Source organism: Vidua chalybeata, chromosome 10, assembly GCF_026979565.1.
Source record: "Vidua chalybeata isolate OUT-0048 chromosome 10, bVidCha1 merged haplotype, whole genome shotgun sequence".
Taxonomy (NCBI): domain Eukaryota; kingdom Metazoa; phylum Chordata; class Aves; order Passeriformes; family Viduidae; genus Vidua; species Vidua chalybeata.
In genome coordinates this window covers 1547490-1568600 of record NC_071539.1, presented here as the reverse complement: position 1 = coordinate 1568600, position 21111 = coordinate 1547490, and the positions used below count along the sequence as shown (strand labels likewise).

General features: G+C 53.5%; 2 protein-coding genes and 1 long non-coding RNA gene across 5 annotated transcripts; 1 reads left to right on the top strand and 2 right to left on the bottom strand.

Annotated features, from left to right (window-relative positions):
* Positions 1 to 1993: 1993 nt before the first annotated feature.
* On the bottom strand, positions 1994 to 20348 carry GFM1 (G elongation factor mitochondrial 1). The gene is made up of 18 exons (XM_053951262.1): positions 19479 to 20348; positions 18591 to 18743; positions 18159 to 18291; positions 17520 to 17724; positions 16721 to 16837; positions 16060 to 16210; positions 15590 to 15744; positions 14770 to 14854; positions 13536 to 13673; positions 12933 to 13034; positions 12787 to 12843; positions 12325 to 12462; positions 11574 to 11656; positions 5274 to 5436; positions 4354 to 4498; positions 3321 to 3481; positions 2662 to 2715; positions 1994 to 2397 (listed from the first exon to the last, which is right to left on the bottom strand). Exons 1-18 carry the CDS (start codon positions 19530 to 19532, stop codon positions 2266 to 2268), a joined length of 2226 nt encoding a protein of 741 aa, XP_053807237.1. The 5' UTR covers positions 19533 to 20348; the 3' UTR covers positions 1994 to 2265.
* On the bottom strand, positions 6300 to 11455 carry LOC128792680 (uncharacterized). Its single transcript, XR_008432504.1, has 3 exons — positions 11379 to 11455; positions 10736 to 11233; positions 6300 to 6314 (listed from the first exon to the last, which is right to left on the bottom strand). It is a non-coding gene; the product is annotated as an uncharacterized LOC128792680 (long non-coding RNA).
* LXN (latexin) lies at positions 6445 to 14680 on the top strand. 3 transcript variants are annotated; one of them, XM_053951270.1, is made up of 7 exons: positions 6445 to 6579; positions 7501 to 7563; positions 8018 to 8192; positions 8738 to 8874; positions 9931 to 9993; positions 10647 to 10735; positions 10786 to 10832. In XM_053951270.1, the coding sequence occupies exons 1-7, from the start codon at positions 6451 to 6453 to the stop codon at positions 10787 to 10789; spliced, it is 660 nt and encodes a 219-aa protein (XP_053807245.1). In that variant the 5' UTR covers positions 6445 to 6450; the 3' UTR covers positions 10790 to 10832. The 3 variants fall into 3 exon arrangements, with proteins under 3 accessions (XP_053807245.1, XP_053807246.1, XP_053807244.1); XM_053951271.1 differs by lacking the exons at positions 10647 to 10735; positions 10786 to 10832 and adding an exon at positions 14324 to 14680; XM_053951269.1 differs by lacking the exon at positions 10786 to 10832 and having other exon boundaries at positions 10647 to 10742.
* Positions 20349 to 21111: the final 763 nt, after the last annotated feature.

Genomic DNA, 21111 nt, shown 5'->3' with positions numbered 1-21111 from the left:
TGCCACCAAATTCTGCAGCTGGGTTCCCAGCAGATCCATCACTGTCCCACCTCTGCTCACTGCAATGTGCAAAACTGTCCCAAAGTCACCTTTTTCCCCCATCAGCCAGGTCTGTAGCAGGATAAATGAAATCCTTCATTTCCTGAGAACAGAGGCTCTGGGGTGGCTGTTCCTGTTTAACTTGGGTGTTGTTTTCACAGTCCTTGAGCTGTAATTGGGAACAACAACTCAAGGATTTCACACAACAGCTTTCCCTGGATGTTTTTAGGCTGGGTGATGTCAGCTTCCCAAATTCCAGTATTTTACACAAATAAGTCTGATTTCCTGACTGAAGCTTCTCCCCTCAGCACCCAATAAACTCAGGGAAGCAGCATTCCACACCCTCCTGGTGTTTTCTTTCTTGCTGGGAGAAAACATTTCTCATCATCAGAAATGTGAAACCAGGCAGCAAAATTCCAACATTCCTCAAAGAAGATTCAAATATTTTTTTAGAATTAAGCCAAGAAAACAGGATGGATTTGGCACTTTGGGGTTCTGCTTTTGTCTCCTTACCTTGTTTTTGCCTCTGCAGGGCTGGAATAGAGGATCAGGCACTTCCCAAGCACCAGCGTGGTGGAACTGGCTGCTCACAAACTCACAGCACTTCAGGAACTCCATAGGAACTTCTGGATAAGTAGCAAAGCTGTTGGAATTCTAAGGAAAGTCTCCCCCAGCTGCTTTTAGACCAAAGTTTCAGCCTAAAACCCCAAATCATACAGCAGAATTCTTGGGGTTTGTTTCTCTCCTAGGTTGGTGGAGAACCAGCACATCTGGCAGAACTCATCAGCCAGGAATTCACATCACAACTGGTCTAAACATAATATAAACCCCATAAACAGAAATCACATCAATAGAAATAAACCTCAGAAACACAAATATAAACCTCAGAAATACAAATATAAACCTCAGAAACACAAATATAAACCCCAGAAGCACAAATATAAACCCCAGAAGCACAAATAAAATCATACCCATCCTGTTTCTTGTCCTGTGTTCACACTGCTTTTATCAGACCTCTCCAAATTCTGGGGAAAGCGCTACATTTGTTTGTTCTAGAAAACTTCCAAATGTCTGAGAACCTGCAGGGCTTTTCTGGGAATGAATTCCAGCTGAGCATTCCCAAAAACAAAGCCATGGATGTGCAGGAGTCAGGGATTTGTCCCGAGGCAGCACCACACGGACACCCCACATCTCGCCTGGGATCCCTCAGCAGCTCCAGGCCCTGGCAAATCCTTTCCCAAGGTTGCCATAAATCATTTTCCAGCCCTTCCAGAGGAGAAGCTGCCTGGCTGCTCCACTTGTTCCTGTCTGGGAAGCAGCAACCCCAGTGCTGTGCCAGGAATGTCGCTGGGCTTGAACTGGAACTTCACTCCCTGTTTACTGGAATCTGCAAAAACACTTTTCAGCTGAGCAGGGCAGGGAGGAGGAAAGAAAACTCAACGTGGACATTCTGGGAATAATCACAAATATAGAATTATGGGAATATCTTCTCACCTAACCCCTTTGAGTCAGCAAAGTCAAGTGATTCCTGAGCTGAATATCAGCTGCATCTCAGCCTCTGGATTGTGAGGTTCTGGGAAAAGGGATCTTTGGTTTGGAGTTCTAACCAAGAGCCAAAAGCCAAGCCCATACATGAATCCACACCCCAAAACCAATAAATCCACATCTCCAAGCCACACAGTAATTCCATGTTGTTCCCAGCCTTAGGAAGAGGCAGCTCCTCCCAACACCCTTGGCAACTCAGCTCCATCCTCGTGCACCAGTGGAAGTGGATTTTGTGACAAGCACTGACTGATGGCTTTGCTCAGTGGCTTGAGACTTTGGAGGATCCTGTGCCATTCCCAAAGGATTTGGAGGGAAAATTCCATCTGCTCCCAGGAGGGAAGCTGGAGCACCACGTGCCAAGTGATGTCTCACACCTCGGTTTAACAATTCCAAATAAAGATGTATCAAGTAAAAAATAAAATTATTTTAATAGATCTTGATTAAGACAAATCATCAGCCGTGTTTTAACATCTATTTGTTACAAGAGCATTTACACAGAGCAATCCCGTGGCGCTCCCCTGGTGCTGCTGACACCACCCCAGAGGAAAGGTTCTACCTTAAAATTCCAAGTCCAAATCCCACTGGAGCCCACCTTACCCAGCCAGCCTGGGCTGCTTCCATGGCTTGGAAAAGTTGGAGAAGACTGGGACAAACTGTTCAGTGGACTCCAGAGGAATCCCATCAGCTCTTGGCTTTGCCCTTTTTGGCAGGAAGTCTCCCCGTTGCTTCCAGGTATTTGTTGATGATTTCCTCCTGAGTGCTGGCTGAACAGGGGTGGTATTTGGAGTATTCCATGGTGTATTCCCCCTTTCCCTGCAGAGGTGGGAAAAGAAAGTGAGGATGGGCCATGTGCAAACCTGCTGGGCACCCAGCTCCTGTCTGTGAAGTGACACCCAGGGATCCTCTGCAATCCCACCCAAACAAAACTCCTCAGGTACAGGAGAATTGTTTGGCCAGCAATTCCCCAGCTCTGCCCTGATCTCATTCCCTGCTGCAGCTGCCATGGACAGGATGATCCAGTGAGCCCAAATTTACAGAATCAAACACGTTTTAGCAAAAAGGACCAGGAGGACTCACCTCTGTGCAAGACCTCAGCTCCGTGGCATATCCGAACATATCGTTCAGTGGCACCTAAAATCCAAACATATTTGTTCAAAATGAGGTTTTTTCCATCACTGTGGCCTATCAGCTAATTAATCCCAATTATGACATAAAGTGTCAGTGCTGTCTGTAAACAGCTCTGACTTAATGGTCTGCTGTTGTAAAGTATCTGTTATTTTAATTAATTTATATTTGCAGTGTGTTTTCAGCAAGAAAAAACGGGAGAGTTTGAGTGCACCAGGAACTGGAATATCCTAAATTCAGTGATGAGTCAACCAGCAAGGCTTGAGGTATCTCCAGACATTCCTCCAAAAATAATTTGGGAAGCAGAAGGGTCACAGGGTGTGGCTGTCCTGAGCCCCTCGCCCAGCAGGAAAACACCCAGTGATCCTTTCCAATCATTTTTAGGAGGGAGATAAAAGAAGGAACATTGAAATTGAGCGAGCCTACAACTGTATCCATATAAACTGAGGAAAACAATGGAATCAAAGAGGGAGAGGGAGAGGGAGAGGAGACAGAGGGAGAGGGAGAGGAGACAGAGAGAGAGGGAGAGGGACACGGAGAGGGAGAGGGACACGGAGACGGAGAGGGACACGGAGACGGAGAGGACACGGAGAGGAGCAGTGAGCACAGACCTCAGCGTAGAGAGTGAAGTAGCCCTCGGAGCCGTCCTGGCCCGTGATGATGCCGTGGCGCCGGTTGATCCCAGCTATGACTGCTCCCTGGAATTCCACGGGAGCCATCACCTCCACGGCCATGATGGGCTCCAGGATGCGCACGGCAGCGTTCTCCATGGCTGCGGGAGGAATGCAAGGAGGAATCCAACATCAAAGGTGAGCCTGGTGCAAGGCAAGCTGCTGCCATGCACAGCAGCAGATGGTTTATGGTTATTGCCAGGGAAAAGCCGTGACCAACAGATGGAATCCCAGCTCCTGGCCTTTCGTTCCCCGAGCCACCATCACAGAATCATTCAGGCTGGAAAAAACCTCCAGGATCATCAAAACCAACCTTTGGCTGATAGCACTGTGCTCACTAAACCCGACTGTGAAATGCCACATCCACACGTTGTCTAAGCACCCCCAGGGATTGTCACCCCACCACTCCCAAGGCAGCCCCTTGCAGTGTTTAACCTCTCCTTCAGTGAAGGATGCTTCCTAAAAAAGGCCCAGTTTGGCCAAATGTTCTTCTTCTACCCTGTAAGGATGAAACTGGTGATATTTCTGTACAGAATTCAGGGAAAAGAGGATTTCCTTTGTACAGCCACAGGAATTATTGTGCCTCCCTCACAAATTCTATAAACTCCTGCACGTGTTCTGCTCCATAAAACTGGGAAAGCTTTGGGGGAATGAAGGGAGGGATGGATGGAGAGATGGAGGGAAGGAAGCAGGGATGGATGGAAGATAAGAAGGAGGGAGGGAGGGAGGGAGGGATGAGGGGATGGGATGGATGAATGGAATAAAAGAAGGAGGGAGGGATGAGGGGATGGGATGGATGAATGGAATAAAAGAAGGAGGGAGGGATGAGGGGATGGGATGGACAGATGGATAGATGGATGGATGGGATGGGATGAAAGAAGGAGGGAAGGATGGATGGAAAGAGGGAAGAAGGGAAGGAGGGATGGACGGATGGGTACCAGCCAGCAGAACCCGTCCAAGGAGGAGCCTGTACCTTGTTTCAGGGCTCCCTCTCCTGCCCTGATGAAGGAGATCTCGTTGGAGTCCACCATGTGGTGGGCCCCGTCCTCCAGCACGAAGCGCACGCCCGAGATGCGGTGCCCCGACAGCAGACCCTTCTCACAGGCGTCCCGGAAGCCCTGGCAACGACACCTCCCAGTCAGCAGCAGGAACCTGCAGCCTCTGCACTGCCAGCCTCTGCACCTCCGTTTGATTTTACAAACAAAAACCACAGAACAAGGAGAAGCGGCCTCAGGGTTTGCCTGTTTAACAGGTTCCATGGCCAAACCCCAAAAGAATGCTCAGTGTGGAAAGAGTTCTTGCCTGGAGAACAAGATTCCTTTAAGACTATGGTTTGTTCAGGATTTGGCAAAAATCTTTAAGTGTTGCATCATGGAAAAATGAAGGAATAATTGTAGGTTATTACAGGAATTCCAAGATGTTGGTAGGTTAATTAAAGCTGTGTGTGATAAATTATACAGTGAGGCAATCACAGAGGAGATAAAGACAGAGAATTTGGGAACTGAGGCAGGAAATGCAGCTTAATTACAGTTTCCTCTATAACTGGCCTCAGAGAAGTCACAGAAAAAGTTACACATTTTGGGGTTGGGAGGAGAATTGTGGGGCCACAACCAGAAGCAGATGAGGCCAGGAAAAAGCAGCCAGAGCAGGAGGCTCTCACAAGGGAAACAGAGGCAGCACACACCACCAAAGACAACAGCAGCTCCCGAATTAACTGGAAACCCCAGGAATGCAAGACATGAAGTCAAACCACACAAGCTGTGATCCTGCTGCCACTGGAACAACGGGAAAAGCCTCCTTTCCTGGGGCAAGGCAGGCACAGCAAACATGGGTGCTGCTGCAGGAACACAACAGCAACCAGGATTTTCTGGTTTTACAGAGAAAGGTTTGTACCTTTTCCACAGCGGGCACAAACTGCTTGGGAATATTTGTGCCAATGGTTCTGTCCTCGAATTCCAGTTTGGTGAAGTCCTCTGGCTCCAGGGGCTCCAGCACTCCGATCACTTTGCCGTACTGGCCTGCTCCTCCCGACTGCTTCTTGTGGGTGAACTCAAACCTAAAGCCCAACAACCCCCCAAACAACAGATCACTCGTGACACAAACCACGGCTTTCCGTGGAAAACATGCCCATTCTGCACTTCAGACAATCACAGACTGCTTTGGGCTGGAAGGGATTTGAAATTTTAAAAAATTCCATGGGCAGGGACGCTTTCTGCTATCCGAGGTTGCTCCAAGCCCCGTCCAACCTGGACACTTCCAGGGATAAAGCAGCCACAAATTCCCTGGAAAACCCGCGCCACGGCCTCCCCACCCTGCTGGGGAAGGATTCACTGCTGATATCCCACCTAGCAGTGTGACCCGCTGCCCCGCGCTGCGCAGGGATGTGCTGCCCCCGAGCACCCGGCCACCCCTGGGAACACCTGAGAATACCTGAGCACCCCTGGGAACTCCTGGGAACTCCTGAGCACCCCTGGGAACTCCTGGGAACTCCTGAGCACCCCTGGGAACACCTGAGAATACTTGAGCACCCCTGGGAACTCCTGAGCACCCCTGGGAACACCTGAGAATACTTGAGCACCCCTGGGAACTCCTGGGAACTCCTGAGCACCCCTGGGAACTCCTGAGCACCCCTGGGAACACCTGAGAATACTTGAGCACCCCTGGGAACACCTGGGAACTCCTGAGCACCCCTGGGAACACCTGGGAACACCTGAGCACCCCTCTGGGAACACCTGGAAATACCTGAGAATACTTGAGCACCCCTGGGAACTCCTGAGCACCCCTGGGAACACCTGAGCACCCCTGGGAACTCCTGAGAATACCTGAGCACCCCTGGGAACACCTGGGAACTCCTGAGCACCCCTGGGAACTCCTGAGAATACCTGAGCACCCCTGGGAACTCCTGAGCACCCCTCTGGGAACACCTGGGAACATCTGAGCACTCCTGAGCACGCCTGGGAACACCGGAGAATACCCGAGCACCCGGGCCCGTCCCGCGGCTCCGAGCCCGCCCCGGCCGCTCCGGCCCCGCCCGGCGCTTCCTGCGGGAGGAGGAAGCGGCTCCCGGGCCATGGAGCTGCCTCCCAGCCACTTCCCGGCCGCCCGGGCCGCGGCCGTGGCCGTGGGGTACCTGCGGTACCTGCGGGGCGGCCCCGGGCGGGGGCTGGAGCTGCGGGAGCTGCGCCGCGCCCGGCGCCAGGTGAGCGGCAGGGACCGGGACGGGACCGGCACCGGGGACCGGCGAGGGCTTCTCCCATGGAGCGGGCAGGGCACGGGGACAGCCGCACGGGAGGTGCGGAGGGTCCCGCTCTGGGGACATCCCGGTGTCACCGCTGCAGGTGACCCCGCCTGGGCTGGGTGATGTGCAAAGGCCCTTCCCCAGCCGCAGCTGCTCTGGGGTTGTGGCACCGCCGCCGCGGGGGTGACACCGCCTGTGTCCCCTGGGGGTCCTGGCGGGAGCTCGGTGCCACCACGGGCGGGTCAGCGCTGTGGGACACACACCCCGTGTGTCACCTGCGGTGACAGCAGCGCCCAGGGAGCCCTGCCCAGGGCACGGCACCGGCACCGGGCCAGGAGGAACCTCCCGGCGAGGAGGAGGAGGAGGGTGCTGGGTGCGCCTGTGGGTGCCAGGACACGGCTCAGCCCTGCCCTGGGTCTGCAGGGACACCTGGCACTGCGGGGGCACAGCAAACCCCACCTGCTCCCTTCTTTATAGCCAGGAAAATACAGGGCACGATCCAGTTCATAATAACCTGCAAAATGGAATCAATAGAAGGAAGCACTGAAGGCTCTTAGGGGAGTATTTAACCAAGCAGCAAAATCTTGGATAGCATCACAGAGGAGCCCAAAATTGGCATTCCACAGGTGTTAAAGGATAGAAATGAGGGTGCAGAGGCTCTGGCACAGAGTGCCCATCCCTGGAAGTGTCCAAGGCCAGGCTGGATGGGACTTGGAGCAACCTGGGATAATGGAAGGTGTCCCTGTCCATGGCAGGGGTGGCACTGGATGGGATTTAAGGTCCCTTCCAACCCAAACCATCTTAGGATTCTCTGATTTTGTCCAGGATGCAGCCATTCAACATTTGCCAAACTGAATGTTATTAATATTTTCCCCTTTTTAGGACATTGATGATGTGGGGCACAAGTACTACCTGGAACTGGAGCTGGAGGATGTCCTGGACAAAGTGAGTCAGACTGGTTTAATTACACACTCTGTGCACACAGCACTTAATACTTTGAATCACGCTCCTGATTTTTCTGTGCTGCCAATCAGGCCCCAAAAAGGCTGAATTTTAACCAAAAGGTACCTTCCACTGCAGCACCAGGCAGTGCTGCAGGGAGGACAAGGACATTTCAGTGTCACCCAGCTCCAACTGAACAGCACAAGGACATTCTGCACCCCAACCACTGCCCCTTCCATCACTGCAGAAAGCAAATCCCACCCTTAAACAGTCACAGAAATGCCAGGAATTTAACCTTGTCCTGGACCTTTCTTGTCCTGTCCTTGTCCTTGTCCTAACCTTTCTCTGGACCAGTCTCAGAGAAAACAGCAGCTACATAGAAATGACATTTTCAGAAGTGCAAATGACCCTGGTAATACACATAATCAGGTAATAATGCACATCATTAACTGCACAGGACAGGACTGTGAACTGCACTGCTGAGGTTCTGTATCACCTGGGCAGCAAAAACTCCGCTCCAGATGTGCAGGTCACAGTGCAAGGAGAGCTCAGGAGCACAGAGGAAGCAGACAAGGAGTTCTACAATTGGATCAGGAGCCTGGAAAAGGAGCTTGTGGCTGAGAACATCCCAGGTACAAGCCAGGGCTGGGGGAGGGCTCAGGCGTTCACCTTTCTCTTTTTGGGGGGTCTGCAAGCACAGCCACTGCATTTATTCCTGATTCTGAGTGTTCTGGAAAACCAGCTGGCACTGTCACTGTCACCTGCTCCCTCTGAGGGGGTCCTGGCACAGCACATCCAACACCCCAAAGGGACAACGAGGGGCTGCTCTCACCTCAGAGCAGCCCCTGCCTTTGAGACCTGGAATTTCTGTTGAGAGAAAATGTGGAGGAGAACACCCTGGCAGTGCCCAAGGCAAGGCTGGATGGAGCTTGGAGCACCTGGGACAGTGGGAGGTGTCCCTGCCATGGCAGGGGTGACACTGGGTGGGATTTGAGGTTCCCTTCCAAGCCAAACCATTGCAGGATTGTGTGAAGTGGGAGGAAACCCCTGTGGAGATGGAGCAGCTCTTCCAAACGCTGTGGAAGGCCGTGTGACAGGGATTTGAGCAGCAAATGTGTGAGGTGATAATGCTCTGGAAAGGGCTCTCTTTAACACCCACTCTCTGTTTTGGTTCCAGACAGCCACGGGAACGTTCCCCCAGAGCTGGAGCCCATCCACCTGCTGGCCTGGGTGGCCTCTGGCTACGTGATCTGGCAGAATTCCACCGAAAACACCAAGTTCCACCTTGCCCAAGTTAAACACGTGAAGCAAGTGGTGAGTTAGCAGCAGGAACAGAACCCCAGACTGGTTTGGGCTGGAGGGACCTTAAAGCTCATCCCATTCCCCCCTGCATGGGCAGGGACACCTTCCACAGCCCAGACTGCTCCAAGCCCATCCAGCCTGGCCTTGGCTTTCCCTGGAAAGTATTCATGAGCTAAAGCAGCTGTGGCAAGGACAATAAATTACATGAACAGAATTCCATAGATCCTCCCAGTTTTGCTGTGTTCTATTAGAGAAAATAGATTCTGAGTTAAAAATAACCCTAAAGTGATCATCAGCTTTAAATTCAAGGCAATTTCCCACAGGAGCCAGGAAAAAACAGCAGGATTTGGTATTTAGAAAACTGAAAGCTCCAGAAGTTTTGTCCCTCTGAACAGACAGTGAATTCCCAGGAAGTTCTGGGTCTGAAGGAAAGACAGGAATTCCTTGAGGGAATAGGATTTGTGAATGTTTTGCTCCCTCTGATGGCATTTTAGAGAATTCACAGCTGCTGCAGAGCTGTGCACCAGCAAGACTTTAAAGATTTTTCTCTAACAAACTTAAGGATAAAGAAGACAAATAACTATTAACTAACCCAGCTGCCATCTCTTTAGATTTGTCCCTTTTTCCCTGAAAACACAGGAAGAGAATCTATTCCAAAGGCCAGGGTTTATTTTGTCACTCAGAATCCCTGGCTGTCACTCACAGAGAGGCCTCTGGAGTGTCCTTATCCTCTTGACAATTTTATTTGGGTTAAACTGACACCTTCTAGAATGAGGTGTTCCCATCCCAAAGAATTCCTGACAGATCTGGTCTCTGTAAGGCAGGAATTGGCAGTTTAAGGCTTTACATTCACTGTCTCCAGTGCAGTTTTGGAGTGCACAGAAATTCAAACCAGGAGCTTTAGTTTTGTTACAGTGCTTGAGCCCCACCTGCTTCATTTGTGATGAGGAGCTGCCAGTTTTATCTGAAATCCATCAGGGAATTTTTGTGATAACCACAGAGAACTGAATCATTTTTTCTGAGGTGGGAGAATCCCCAAATTCAGCTCTTTTCATCCTGTCCTTCCAGAAAAGAAGTGATGAAGATCTTCAGTTTGACTTTGTGGTTCTACTCCATGAAATGGTGTCCCAGGTAAATGATTTTATTCCTAAATAGCCTTTTTGGGGTGTTTTAAGACTGCAGCTGTGTGAGCTCCAGCTCAGACACAGATCTGATCCTGCAGGGTGAGCTCAGGGTCCCCACCCCTGCCTGTCTCAGCATTCCAGCAACAACAGCAGCAACTTCCAGCCATTCTGGGGCTTTGGTGGGAATGGCTGAGGTTCACAACTGGTCCCTCACAGCTCTCCCTTGGGAGATCCCAGTGCCAGAGTGGGCAGGGATAAAGGGAAGGGGCAGCTGGGGCATCCTGGATGCTCAGCTGAATTCCAGCTGGGCTGTGGATGCCCCCATGGCTCAGGACAGCACTGGTGGCCCAGTAGAGAGACCTCAGCAATCCCAGTAACCCCCAGCAGAAACTGGCTGCCAGAACAGCATTCCTGTGCTACTCTCCCACAAAATTTTGGGATCTGAGCAGGTGTTTTCATAGGAAAACCACAGAAAATTGGGAAGAGAAGCTCCTGACTGTAATAACCCAGGGATCTCCCTTCCCAGCTCCAGCTCTGCCGCTCCTGACCCCCTGCACTCCCATTCCCTTGGGTTTAATTCCCAGGTTTTCCATTGGAAAGCTCCTGGCTGGCTCGAGGGGGCAGCAGGGGTTGCTGACTGTGCTCTGTGTGCCCCCACAGGAGGTGCTGCCCTGGCAGGTGACCCTGCTGTGGCACCCCCAGCGCGGGGCCCAAGTGTCCCAGAGCCGCGCCGCGGGAGCGGGGGGCACCTGAGCACCCCTGGGAACACCTGGGAACACCTGGGAACACCTGGGAACACCTGAGCACCCCGGGAACTCCTGGGAACACCTGGGAACTCCTGAGCACCCCTGGGAACACCTGAGCACCCCTGGGAACACCTGGGAACACCGGAGAACTCCTGGGAACTCCTGTGCACCCCTGGGAACACCTGAGAATACCTGGGAACTCCTGAGCACCCCTGGGAACACCTGAGCACCCCTGGGAACACCTGGGAATACCTGAGCACCCCTGGGAACACCTGAGCACCCCCCTGGGAACATCCAAGCACCCCCCTGGGAAGACCTGGAAACACCTGAGCACCCCTGGAAACACCCAAGCACCCCTGGAAACTCCTGAGAACACCTGAGCACCCCTGGGAACTCCTAAGCACCCCTGGGAACACCTGGAAACACCCGAACACCCCTGGGAACCATCTGAGCACCCCTCTGGGAACATCTAGGAACTCTTGAGCACCCCTCTGGGAACACCTGGGAACCATCTGGGCACCCCTGGGAACACCTGAGCACCTCTGGGAACACCTCTGGGAACTCCTGGGAACACCTGAGCACTCCTGAGCACCTCTGGGAACACCTGAGCACCTCTGGGAACACCTCTGGGAACTCCTGGGAACACCTGAGCACTCCTGAGCACCTCTGGGAACACCTGAGCACTCCTGAGCACTCCTGAGCACTGCCCCGGGAGCAGCTCAGAGCTCTGGTACAAGACATTAAATGAAACCTTCCTGGGTGTTTCTGATCCCAGAATTCCAAAGGGGCTTCCTCTGCCTCCAAGGGGATGAATGCAACAATTCCCAGCAGGAATACTCACGGCACAGGGGCAGAGATGTTCTCCCTGAAGGCAACTTTGGGCTTCCCCATGGTGCAAGGACAACCATATTCCCTCTCCATTCTCTGCAGGAAAAACCCACAGTGATTAGGGTTACTCCATTGGGAATTATTTAGTAACTTCATCAGAATTAATCACTTTTTTGGTTGGGGGTTGGATTGATTTTTGGGACTTTCTGTAAGTTTTTTTTTTAAATTAACAAATTTTTCCCCATCAACTTCTTTAAGACCTGCAGCTTCAGATGCAGGAAAATTTTAATTATGTTATTAAAATTCTAGTTTTTCAAGGCAAAAATCACTTCTTCATTTTGTCAGTATTTAAGATACATCTTTTTGTATTAAGATTAAAATACAGACATCAGCTGGAAAGAAACAAATCCCTGTAACCACTCCTTTCTCCCTGCACCAGCTTTTATTAGGGAATGATACATTTAAAACCACAGAAGCAGAGGATTTTTCTGTCAAAATTAATTATAATTAGATATTAATTATTATAAGCAAAGGCTGCTAGAGCAAAGTATAGCGTTTAATACATTTTTTATGGATTTGAACCAAATCCTAAAAATATTCCAGGCAAAATCTCCTTTCAGAAGCCTTCAGAATGGAACCACTGGAGAGAAAGAACCTTCAAAAGTTCAACTGTTCCCTAAGCAGCTGGAAGGAATAGGAAGGAGCAAGAGGAGATGGGAAAAGCAGGCAAAAGCAGAGTCCATGGAATGTGCTTCCCAAATTACCTGGGCATAGATTTCCAGGTGCAGCTCCCCCATCCCTGAGACAATGGTCTCCTTGCTCTCCTGATCAAAGTGGATCCTGAAGGTGGGATCTTCCCTGGTGAAGCGGCCCAGGCCTTTGGAAAATTTATCCAGGTCGTTCTGAAACACAAGCCAAGATTTACTCAGCATCCATGAGTCATTCCAAGAAAAAAGCCTCAGGTTTTCCCACCCACTGCTGAGCATTTCTGCTCTTTGGGTTATTTTATGGAAGATTAAAAACTCTTGATTAAAGCGTTAATTATTTATTTCAAGTTCATGTTTCTGGCTGAGTGGCAGCATCCAGCTCAGCCCTGGGTTATGCAAGGGATAAAATCTTGGATGTTGGGATAAAGCATTTCAAACAGTGCTTAGACTGTTCCATAAAATCACAAAGCAGCAAAGGGAGGCAACTCAGGGAGAAGAGACTGATCCAAAGGCTCCTACCTTGTTGGAAGGCTTCATAGCCACAGAAATGACAGGATCAGGGACATGGATGGATTCCTGTGTGGCCAAGGAAAAGGGGATTATAAATTCCAGCAAAATCCTGGTGACAGGCAGTGCCTGAGGCAGCCAGGGCAAGGGGGGCTCACCATGGAGATGTCAGTGCTGGTTTTATCCGTGAACGTGTCGCCGCTGGCACAGTCGATCCCAAACAGGGCACAGATGTCCCCAGCATAAACTTCATTTACATCCTGAGGGAAGGAAAATTCCTCTTCAGACAGCACTGGGATAAGAGAAGCTGTGGCTACCCCTGGATCCCTGCAGGTGTCCAAGGCCAGGCTGTCCAAGGCCACCCTGGGATAGTGGAAAGTGTCCCTGCCCTTGTGGCTGGATGATCCTTAAGGTCCCTTCCATCCCAAACCATTCCAGGGTTGATTCTGTCTTTCCCTCAGATCCAAACTCCACCTGGATTACAGAAGATCCACAAACACTGTGTTTTAAAGCTTGACACTGAGCTCCTTAAAAACTTCCAGCTTGGATAAAAAGCCCTGCAAATCTCCCTCTTTATTCAAAGGACAAAAGGGAGGGCTCAGCTTCGATTAATTCAGGATCAAACAAGAAGCAAAGTTGTTAAGAAGCAAAGACCATCCTGTGCTTCAGGATCATCAGCCAGGGTGATCCACAGCCTCAGGCAGTGCTGACCCACCCAGAATGATCCAGGGCTGGCAGCCCATCCCCGGGGATCCACTCACCTCCATGTTGTCCGAGTGCATCCGGACCAGTCTCTGCACCCTGACCCTCTTCCCCGTGCGGGTGTTGTAGATGTAATCTGACTTCTGCAGCATCCCCTGGTACACCCTGACGTAGGTTAACTGCCCAAACCTGCCAGCCTGCAAGCACAAGCCACCAAAATCTGATCATTCTGGGAACCAGCAATGCCTCAGGTTTTAGTTTATAGATTTTTCACATTCTGTGCTGCTTTACTGTGCAGTTCTGAGCTTCACATTAAGGGATGCTGAGCTCTCTGCACAGAGCAGGGAGACAAAACAATTCCTGCTCCAGCTGGGCACCAAGGACAAATGATCCAAAGCTCAGGCCCAGGAGCACAAACAGCGTGGGCTGGAGAGAGAAAAACAAGCAGGATGGGAGTGCCTGGGCTAAAGCTGGAATGGGACAATGAACTGCAAGGTGCAAATGGAGCAGAGCTGATCCCAGTGAGAGCCCCCGGGAGCGCTCGTGCATTTTGGGACCATTTTGGTTCCTCTTGGCTGCAGCCCTGGCTGGGCTCTGGTGCTGCCCAAGGTGGATCCATGGAGGAGATCCTTGGAATCAATCCCTGCTTTATTCTGTGACTCTGCTCTAGCTCAGCCTTCACCAGGCATCACCAGCCCCAATTCCAAGCACCCGCTGCACTGACTAAATGTGGTGTGAGCTTCCACACTACTAATGGAAATGAAAGATTTTTAACAGCTTTCGCTTGGCTCTGCAATGGAATCTGGCAATTTTCTGAACCAATCTTTCACTCACAAACCTTCCCAAGAGACACACGTTACCACGGAATGTGGCCAGCCATTTTCCATATTCCATAGGAATCCTGAAGTGCTGCTCTCTAAGTAGCAAACAACTTATTTGCTTAAATCTCTGCACTTTTTCTTCTCTGACTCCCTCATGTCCCATTGTTTCCAAGTGCAGGATTTTTCCCTGAAAGTATTTCAGTTAAGCCAACAATGCCCCAGATGTTCAAGTTTTAACTATGAAAACCAGGAATACTTGAGGTCCAGAACCCAACCTGAAGTTCCAAATGGGCAGCACTTGTGGATTTTATGGTTGAAGCCTTTTTTTAAAAAAAAGAAGTTAAATTTCAATTGAAGTTAAATATAAACTGCTTTCCAGTATGAAGTGATTTAAAAGTCTGCTGTAGGTGAGTTTTGGTAGCACCACCTGGGCTCTCTCCATGGTTGTGGGAAGGAGCAGAGTGAGACTCACCTCCAGTTTGAAGGCCAGGCCGATAAAAGGCTGGGAATTGTCACGAGCGGAGTTCAACAGGAACTTGGTTTGGTCCTGAGAATCCCTGGGAAACAGGGAGGAGAGGGAGGAGAGGTTAGGAACCAACACAGGAGTCTCCTCTGAACATTTAAGGGCTCTGCTGTTGGGGTTGACACGTCTGGGTGGGCTCTGCTCCCAGGGAACAGGGACAGTAAGAGAGGGAACAGCCTCAGGCTGGGCCACGGGAGGCTCAGGTTGGACATCAGGAGGAATTTCTCCATGGAAAGGGTGGTGAGGCCTTGGAAGGGGCTGCCCAGGGAGGTTTGGAGTCCCCTTCCCTGGAGGTGTCCCAGGAATTCCTGGATGTGGCACTCAGTGCTCTGGACTGGGTGACAAAGGGAGGATTGGGCACAGTTTGGACTCAATGATCCTGGAGCTCTTTTCCAACCTCAGGGATTCATGTCCCTAGGAATAAAACACTATTTACACACTAGGCAGGACTGGTTTTAAGGGCTGCCATCAGTTCTAAAGAATTATCTGACAATCATTGTCCAAATGCAACACTGAATGTGGTAAAATCCCAGCGCAGAGTAACCCTTGAATGAGAGAGGAGCTTTGGGACTTTGTGCCAAATGCTGTTTGATACCAATGGTAAAGGATTGTGGGTCTTGCTAGGAATGTTTCCTGCTTTGAAACCATTCCATGGAACCCCAGACTGGTTTGGGTGGGAAGGGTCCTTGAAGCCCAGCCAGTGCCATGGGCAGGGACATTCCCCACAGCCCTGCCCCTGGACAGTCCTGCTGCTGCTGGATGCACTCACCCCTGGTTGAGGAGAGCGTAGTTCTCCACCTCAGAAGGATTGGGAAGGTATTCCAGGACAGCATCCAGCAGTGGCTGCACCCCTTTGTTCTTCAGAGCACTTCCCACGAGGACAGGGGTGAAGGATTTCTGCAGCGTTGCCCTTCGGATTGCCAGCTGAAAAATATCCCTGTGAACCCCTCCTGCAGCACAGCCCAGTCCCCTGGCTTTCCTGGGCTCCTCCACTCCTGGAGCCAAGAGCTGCTCCCACAGTCCCCTGGACACCCCCCAACACAAGGGCTTCCCAAAAAACCTGCTCTCCAGAATTCTTCCCAATGCAAAGCAAAAGGAGATCGGGAACAGGCCCTCCCTGGGGGGAGCTGGAGTTCAGCTGAGGTGACACAACTCCAGCGAACAGAATTCCTGATACATTCATTGAGGAATGAGGGGACAGGGACACAGGTGAGGGAACAGCCAGCACAAGGAAGGCACCTTTAACTGTGCAGCTGTGGGAATCTTCTCCTCCAGGAACAGCTCCCCCAGGAGCTCGTCGGCGTTGGCCACGCACTCGATGAGCTCCCGGCGCCGCTCCGCAGCCTCCGCCCGCAGCTCAGCCGGGATCTCCTCCACCCTCAGGGTCTGCCTGCACACACAGGGAACACAGTGACTCCCAGGAATGCCACAGGGATCAGCCTGCCCAGCCCTGGCATCACCACTGACTGAGAACCATCCATCCTTCGTGTGGATCCTGGGAAAAAATCCCCTGTGAACATCAGCGTGTTATCTCTGGTGTGGGAGTGTCCTTCCCACTCCTGGCAGGGATCAGGAGAATTTCCCAACAGCTCACCCACGGCTGATCTTCATCCCAGGGAGCCACACACGCTGCAGGATCCATCATGGAGCAGTCTCCTGCTTCTCCAGGTGCAAAGTGTGGCCACCACCCCTTCACAGCAAACAAGTCCTGCTGCAGCCACCCCCACCCAGAGCTCCCTGCAGGCCCCAAGCCTGGGAGAGCTGCAGGGGGACCCTCAGCCCCAGCACAAGCCCTTCCCAAATTTCCAGAGAGCTGGGTGTCATCTCTGAAGAGAAACTGCAGGAATTCCTCTTGCAAAGAGCAGCTCCAGCTATAAAAGAAGCCATTTCCAGGACTTACCCAAGTGCCCCATCAAAATAGATTGCTTTTTCTTCAATGAGATCTATAATTCCTTTAAAGTTTCCTTCCAGCCCAATTGGAATCTGAACAAAAGCTGCATTGTGTTTCAACTTGGATCTGAAAAAGGGAAAACAGGAATTGTTGAAGAAAAAAGTCATTTCTATGTGTGCGCTCCTGATGGTCTTTGAGCAACATCCCCCTCCTACAAAATCCCTGTGTCTTGTCCTTGGGACAGTGCCCAAATCTGCCAATATGGATAAAAACCACCCAGTTGTGGTTTAGGGCTTTGTATCCCACCTTTTGTAACCCAGCAGGCCCAGGGAGCAATTCCCATGGGAAAGGCAGCAGGGGAAACCACTTTGAGACTGATTGCTTGATTAAGGGAGTTGCTTCTCCCTTAATGAGTATTAATGAGTTTATCTCATGGATCAAATTAGGCAGGGAAAGGTTGGGAGTAAGCAGGACTTCCAGGAATCCAAAGCACCTGTGTCACCTCCCTGCTGGAATTTCAGCAGCACCAGGATCTAGGGAAAACTAAGAGGCTGCTCTCAAAGTGGGTCCTGATACAGTTTCATCAACAAAATAAACATCACACCCCAGCCCTTGGTCACTGCACGTCTTGGCTGACACCAGTATTTGGGGGTTTTGGGACAATGGAGATTTGTCCCGGGTCAGATCAGGATTTAACCTCGAGTCAGGAATTCTCCAAACTGCAGCTCCCAAGAGGAGTCTTTCCAGTACTGTTCCTAATGACCTGCCACGGGGACAGAATTTCAGGAATCACTGTAAATGCCAAAACCTGAGCTGCTGCACTGCTCTGGCCGGGTTGGAGCCCATCCTGTCCAGTTTGTTGATGAAGGTGAGGAAGGGGACGTTGTAACGCTTCATCTGCCTGTTGACAGTGATGGTCTGGCACTGGACACCCCCCACAGCACAGAGAACCAGGATGGCTCCATCCAGCACCCTCAGAGACCTCTCCACTTCGATGGTGAAGTCCACATGGCCTGGATAACAAACACAAATAAAAATGACAAATGTACTGGAAAGGAGCAGCAGCCAAGGGAATCACACTGAGCCACATCAGCTCAAGTGATGGCGCACAGCGTCATGGAAGGGTTTGGGTGGGAAGGGACCTTAACTCCATTCCACTCCCTGCCATGTGCAGGGACACCTTCCACTATCCCAGGTGCTCCAAGCCCCCTCCAACCTGGCCTTGGAATGCAGGGATCCAGGGGCAGCCACAGCTGCTCTGGGCACCCTGTGCCAGGGCCTGCCCACCCTCCCAGGGGACAATCCCTAATTCCCAATATCCCATCTAACCTGGTGTCAGTTTGAACCCATCACTCCATGTTCTATCACAACCAGGGACACAAAGACACACCACATCCCCTGTATCCATGAGGATCAGCAATCCCCAGGTGCTGCCAGCTGCCCTTACCTGGCGTGTCGATGATGTTGATGTTGGTGTCCTTCCACATGGTGTAAGTGGCTGCAGACTGGATGGTGATGCCCCGCTGTCGCTCCAGCTCCATGGAGTCCATGACAGCTCCAACTCCATCCTTACCTTTCACCTTAGGAGAAATAAAAAAATGAGTTCAAGGAGTTTGCTAGGAATTCCTGTGCCATGCCTGGAAGTGTCCAAGGCCAGGCTGGACGGGGCTTGGAGCAACCTGATCTATGGAAGGTGTCCCTGCCCATGGCAGGGGGTGGGATGGGTGAGCTTTAAGTTCTCTTCCCACCCAAACCATTCCATGGTACTGTGAATCCACGTGCAGGAGTGATGCTGCACGGACTGAGCACCCTCCCTCATGCAGAAAAACACAGTGTGGAGGTAAGTCCCGGGAAGATCCCGGTGGGAGCTCAGCCCAACCTCGTGCATCTGCGCGATCCTGCCCGTGTAGAACAGGATCCGCTCCGTCAGCGTCGTCTTGCCGGAGTCGATGTGAGCCGAGATCCCGATGTTCCTGATCCTCTCGTTGGGAAGGACCCCCGAGGAGCAGTGCCTGCAGGAGGTCAGCAGGAGCTGCAAGGCAAGAGAAGGGCACTGGCTCAGCCAGGAGTGGATCCAACACAGCTCACAGGACACCGGGAATGGGACAAGGGGAAACGGCCTCAAGCTGTGCCAGGGGAGGCTCAGGTTGGACGCTAGGAGAAATTTATCCATGGAAAGTATGGTCAGGCTTTGGAAGGGGCTGCACAGGGAGGTTTGGAGTCCCCATCCCTGGAGGTGTCCAAGGAACTCCTGGAGGTGGCACTCAGTGCTCTGAGCTGGGGGACAAGGTGGGCATCGGGCACAGCTGGGACTCGATGGTCTTGGAGGGCTTTTCCAACGTAATTTATCCTGGGATTCACTGTGCCCATGGCTAAACTGCCAAACCGCTTCCCCACGGCTTCCTGTCAATCTACGGCGAACCGGTCACCTCAAGCCGAGTGGCCTTTCCAGGGTCACCTCGGAGCTGTCACCGCACCGCGCACCCTCCACGCCCGCCCCGCTGCCCGTTCCCGGTCTCCCTGTCCCCATCTATGTGACCGCTGGCTGTTCGTTCCCGGTCTCCCTGTCCCCATCCATGTGACCGGTTGCTGTTCGTTCCCGGTCTCCCTGTCCCCATCCATGTGACCGGTTGCTGTTCGTTCCCTGCAGCTGCTGCGGCCCGTCCGGGGCTGTCTCTCCGCCCTCCATCCCTTCTGCTCCCGGCTCCCTCCCCTCCCTGGGGCGCCGTCCCCTCATGCGGGCGCGGGGCGGTCCCGCCGCCGGTACCTGGATGTGCCGCGGGCGGCCGGGGGCCAGCCCGGCCCGTAACACCCTGAGCATGGCCCCGGCTGCGGCCCCGCTCCCGGCTCCAATCCCGGCTCCAGCCCCGGCTCCAATCGCGGCTCCAGCCCCGGGTCGCTCCCGCCTCTTCCGGGGCCCCGCGCAGGCGCCGCGGTCCCGCCCGGCCCCTCACGGACCCATCAGGGAGCGGCGGCGCCGGGCGGGAGCCCCGAGAGTGGAATGGAGAGGGGGGATTCTCACTGCCCGGCCCCCCGACCCCTCACGGGCCCTCAGGGAGCGGCACCGGGCGGGAGCCCTGAGGGGCGAATGGAGAGGGGAGGCTCACACCGCCGCCCCGGCCCCTCACGAGCCTCACAGGGAGCGGCACCGGGCGGGAGCCCCGAGGATGGCGTGGAGAGGGGAGGCTCCTACTGCCTCATGGACACCGCAAGGAGCGGTGGGAGCCCTGAGGGGTGCATGGAGAGGGGAGACTCGCACTGCCCCCCGGCCCCTCACGGGCCCTCAGGGAGCGGCACCGGGCGGGAGCCCTGAGGGGCGAATGGAGAGGGGAGGCTCGCACTGCCTCCCGGCCCCTCACGGGCCCTCAGGGAGCGGCACCGGGCGGGAGCCCTGAGGGGCGAATGGAGAGGGGAGGCTCGCACTGCCTCCCGGCCCCTGAGGGAGCGGCGAGAGCCCTCAGAGGGGAATTGAGAGGGCAGGGTCTCACTGCCCGGCCCCTCACGGGTCCCTCAGGGAGCGGCGGGAAGCTTGAGGGCGGCATGGATAGGGGAGGCTCTCACTGATCCCCGGCCCCTCAGAGAGCGGCAGGAGCCCCGAGGGCGGCATGGAGAGGGGAGGCTCTCACTGCCCCCCAACCCCTCACGGGCCCTCAGGGAGCGGCACCGGGCGGGAGCCCCGAGGGCGGCATGGAGAGGGGAGGCTCTCACTGCCCCCGGCCCCTCAGAGAGCGGCAGGAGCCCCGAGGGCGGCATGGAGAGGGGAGGCTCTCACTGATCCCCAGCCCCTCAGAGAGCGGCACCGGGCAGGAGCCCCGAGGGCGGCATGGAGAGGGGAGGCTCTCACTGCCCCCCGGCCCCTCACGGGCCCTCAGGGAGCGGCACCGGGCGGGAGCCCTGAGGGCGGCATGGAGAGGGGAGGCTCTCACTGCCCCCGGCCCCTCAGGGAGGGGCAGGAGCCCCGAGGGCGGCATGGAGAGGGGAGGCTCTCACTGATCCCCAGCCCCTCAGAGAGCGGCACCGGGCGGGAGCCCCGAGGGCGGCATGGAGAGGGGAGCTCGCACCGAACCCATCCCGGAGCGCCCTGGGGCTGGTCCCTGCCCGGCAGCGATCCTGAGGCAGCCGCGGGGGTTCCCGGTGTGCACACACACACAATTCTCCGACTGCGGCCCGAAAGGGGCGGATCTCGGCCAAACCACGGAGCGGGACGGAGCCGGGCATCGGCGGCGGGGTCACGGCCCCGGGAGTTGGGAATTGGGAGGAATTGGAAACAACTGGAGAGCGGCGCTCCCTGGCCCGGAGGAGCTGAAGTGCCGGGGAAGGGCAAGACGAGGCTGGGATGGGGCACAGGGAACACACGTTAAGTGTTAAAATATATTCTTGATATAAAATTACTCCCCGGG

Coding starts and splice junctions, on each gene's coding strand:
- LXN (XM_053951271.1), top strand. CDS start 6,451: ATGGAGCTGCCTCCCAGCCACTTCCCGGCCGCCCGGGCCGCGGCCGTG. Junction 6,580..7,500: donor TGCGCCGCGCCCGGCGCCAG/GTGAGCGGCAGG, acceptor TCCCCTTTTTAG/GACATTGATGATGTGGGGCA. Junction 8,193..8,737: donor TGTGGCTGAGAACATCCCAG/GTACAAGCCAGG, acceptor TTTTGGTTCCAG/ACAGCCACGGGAACGTTCCC.
- GFM1 (XM_053951262.1), bottom strand. CDS start 19,532: ATGCTCAGGGTGTTACGGGCCGGGCTGGCCCCCGGCCGCCCGCGGCAC. Junction 13,674..14,769: donor GCCTGGCCTTCAAACTGGAG/GTGAGTCTCACT, acceptor TTGTGCTTGCAG/GCTGGCAGGTTTGGGCAGTT. Junction 11,657..12,324: donor ACCTGGAAATCTATGCCCAG/GTAATTTGGGAA, acceptor TTTTTCCTGCAG/AGAATGGAGAGGGAATATGG.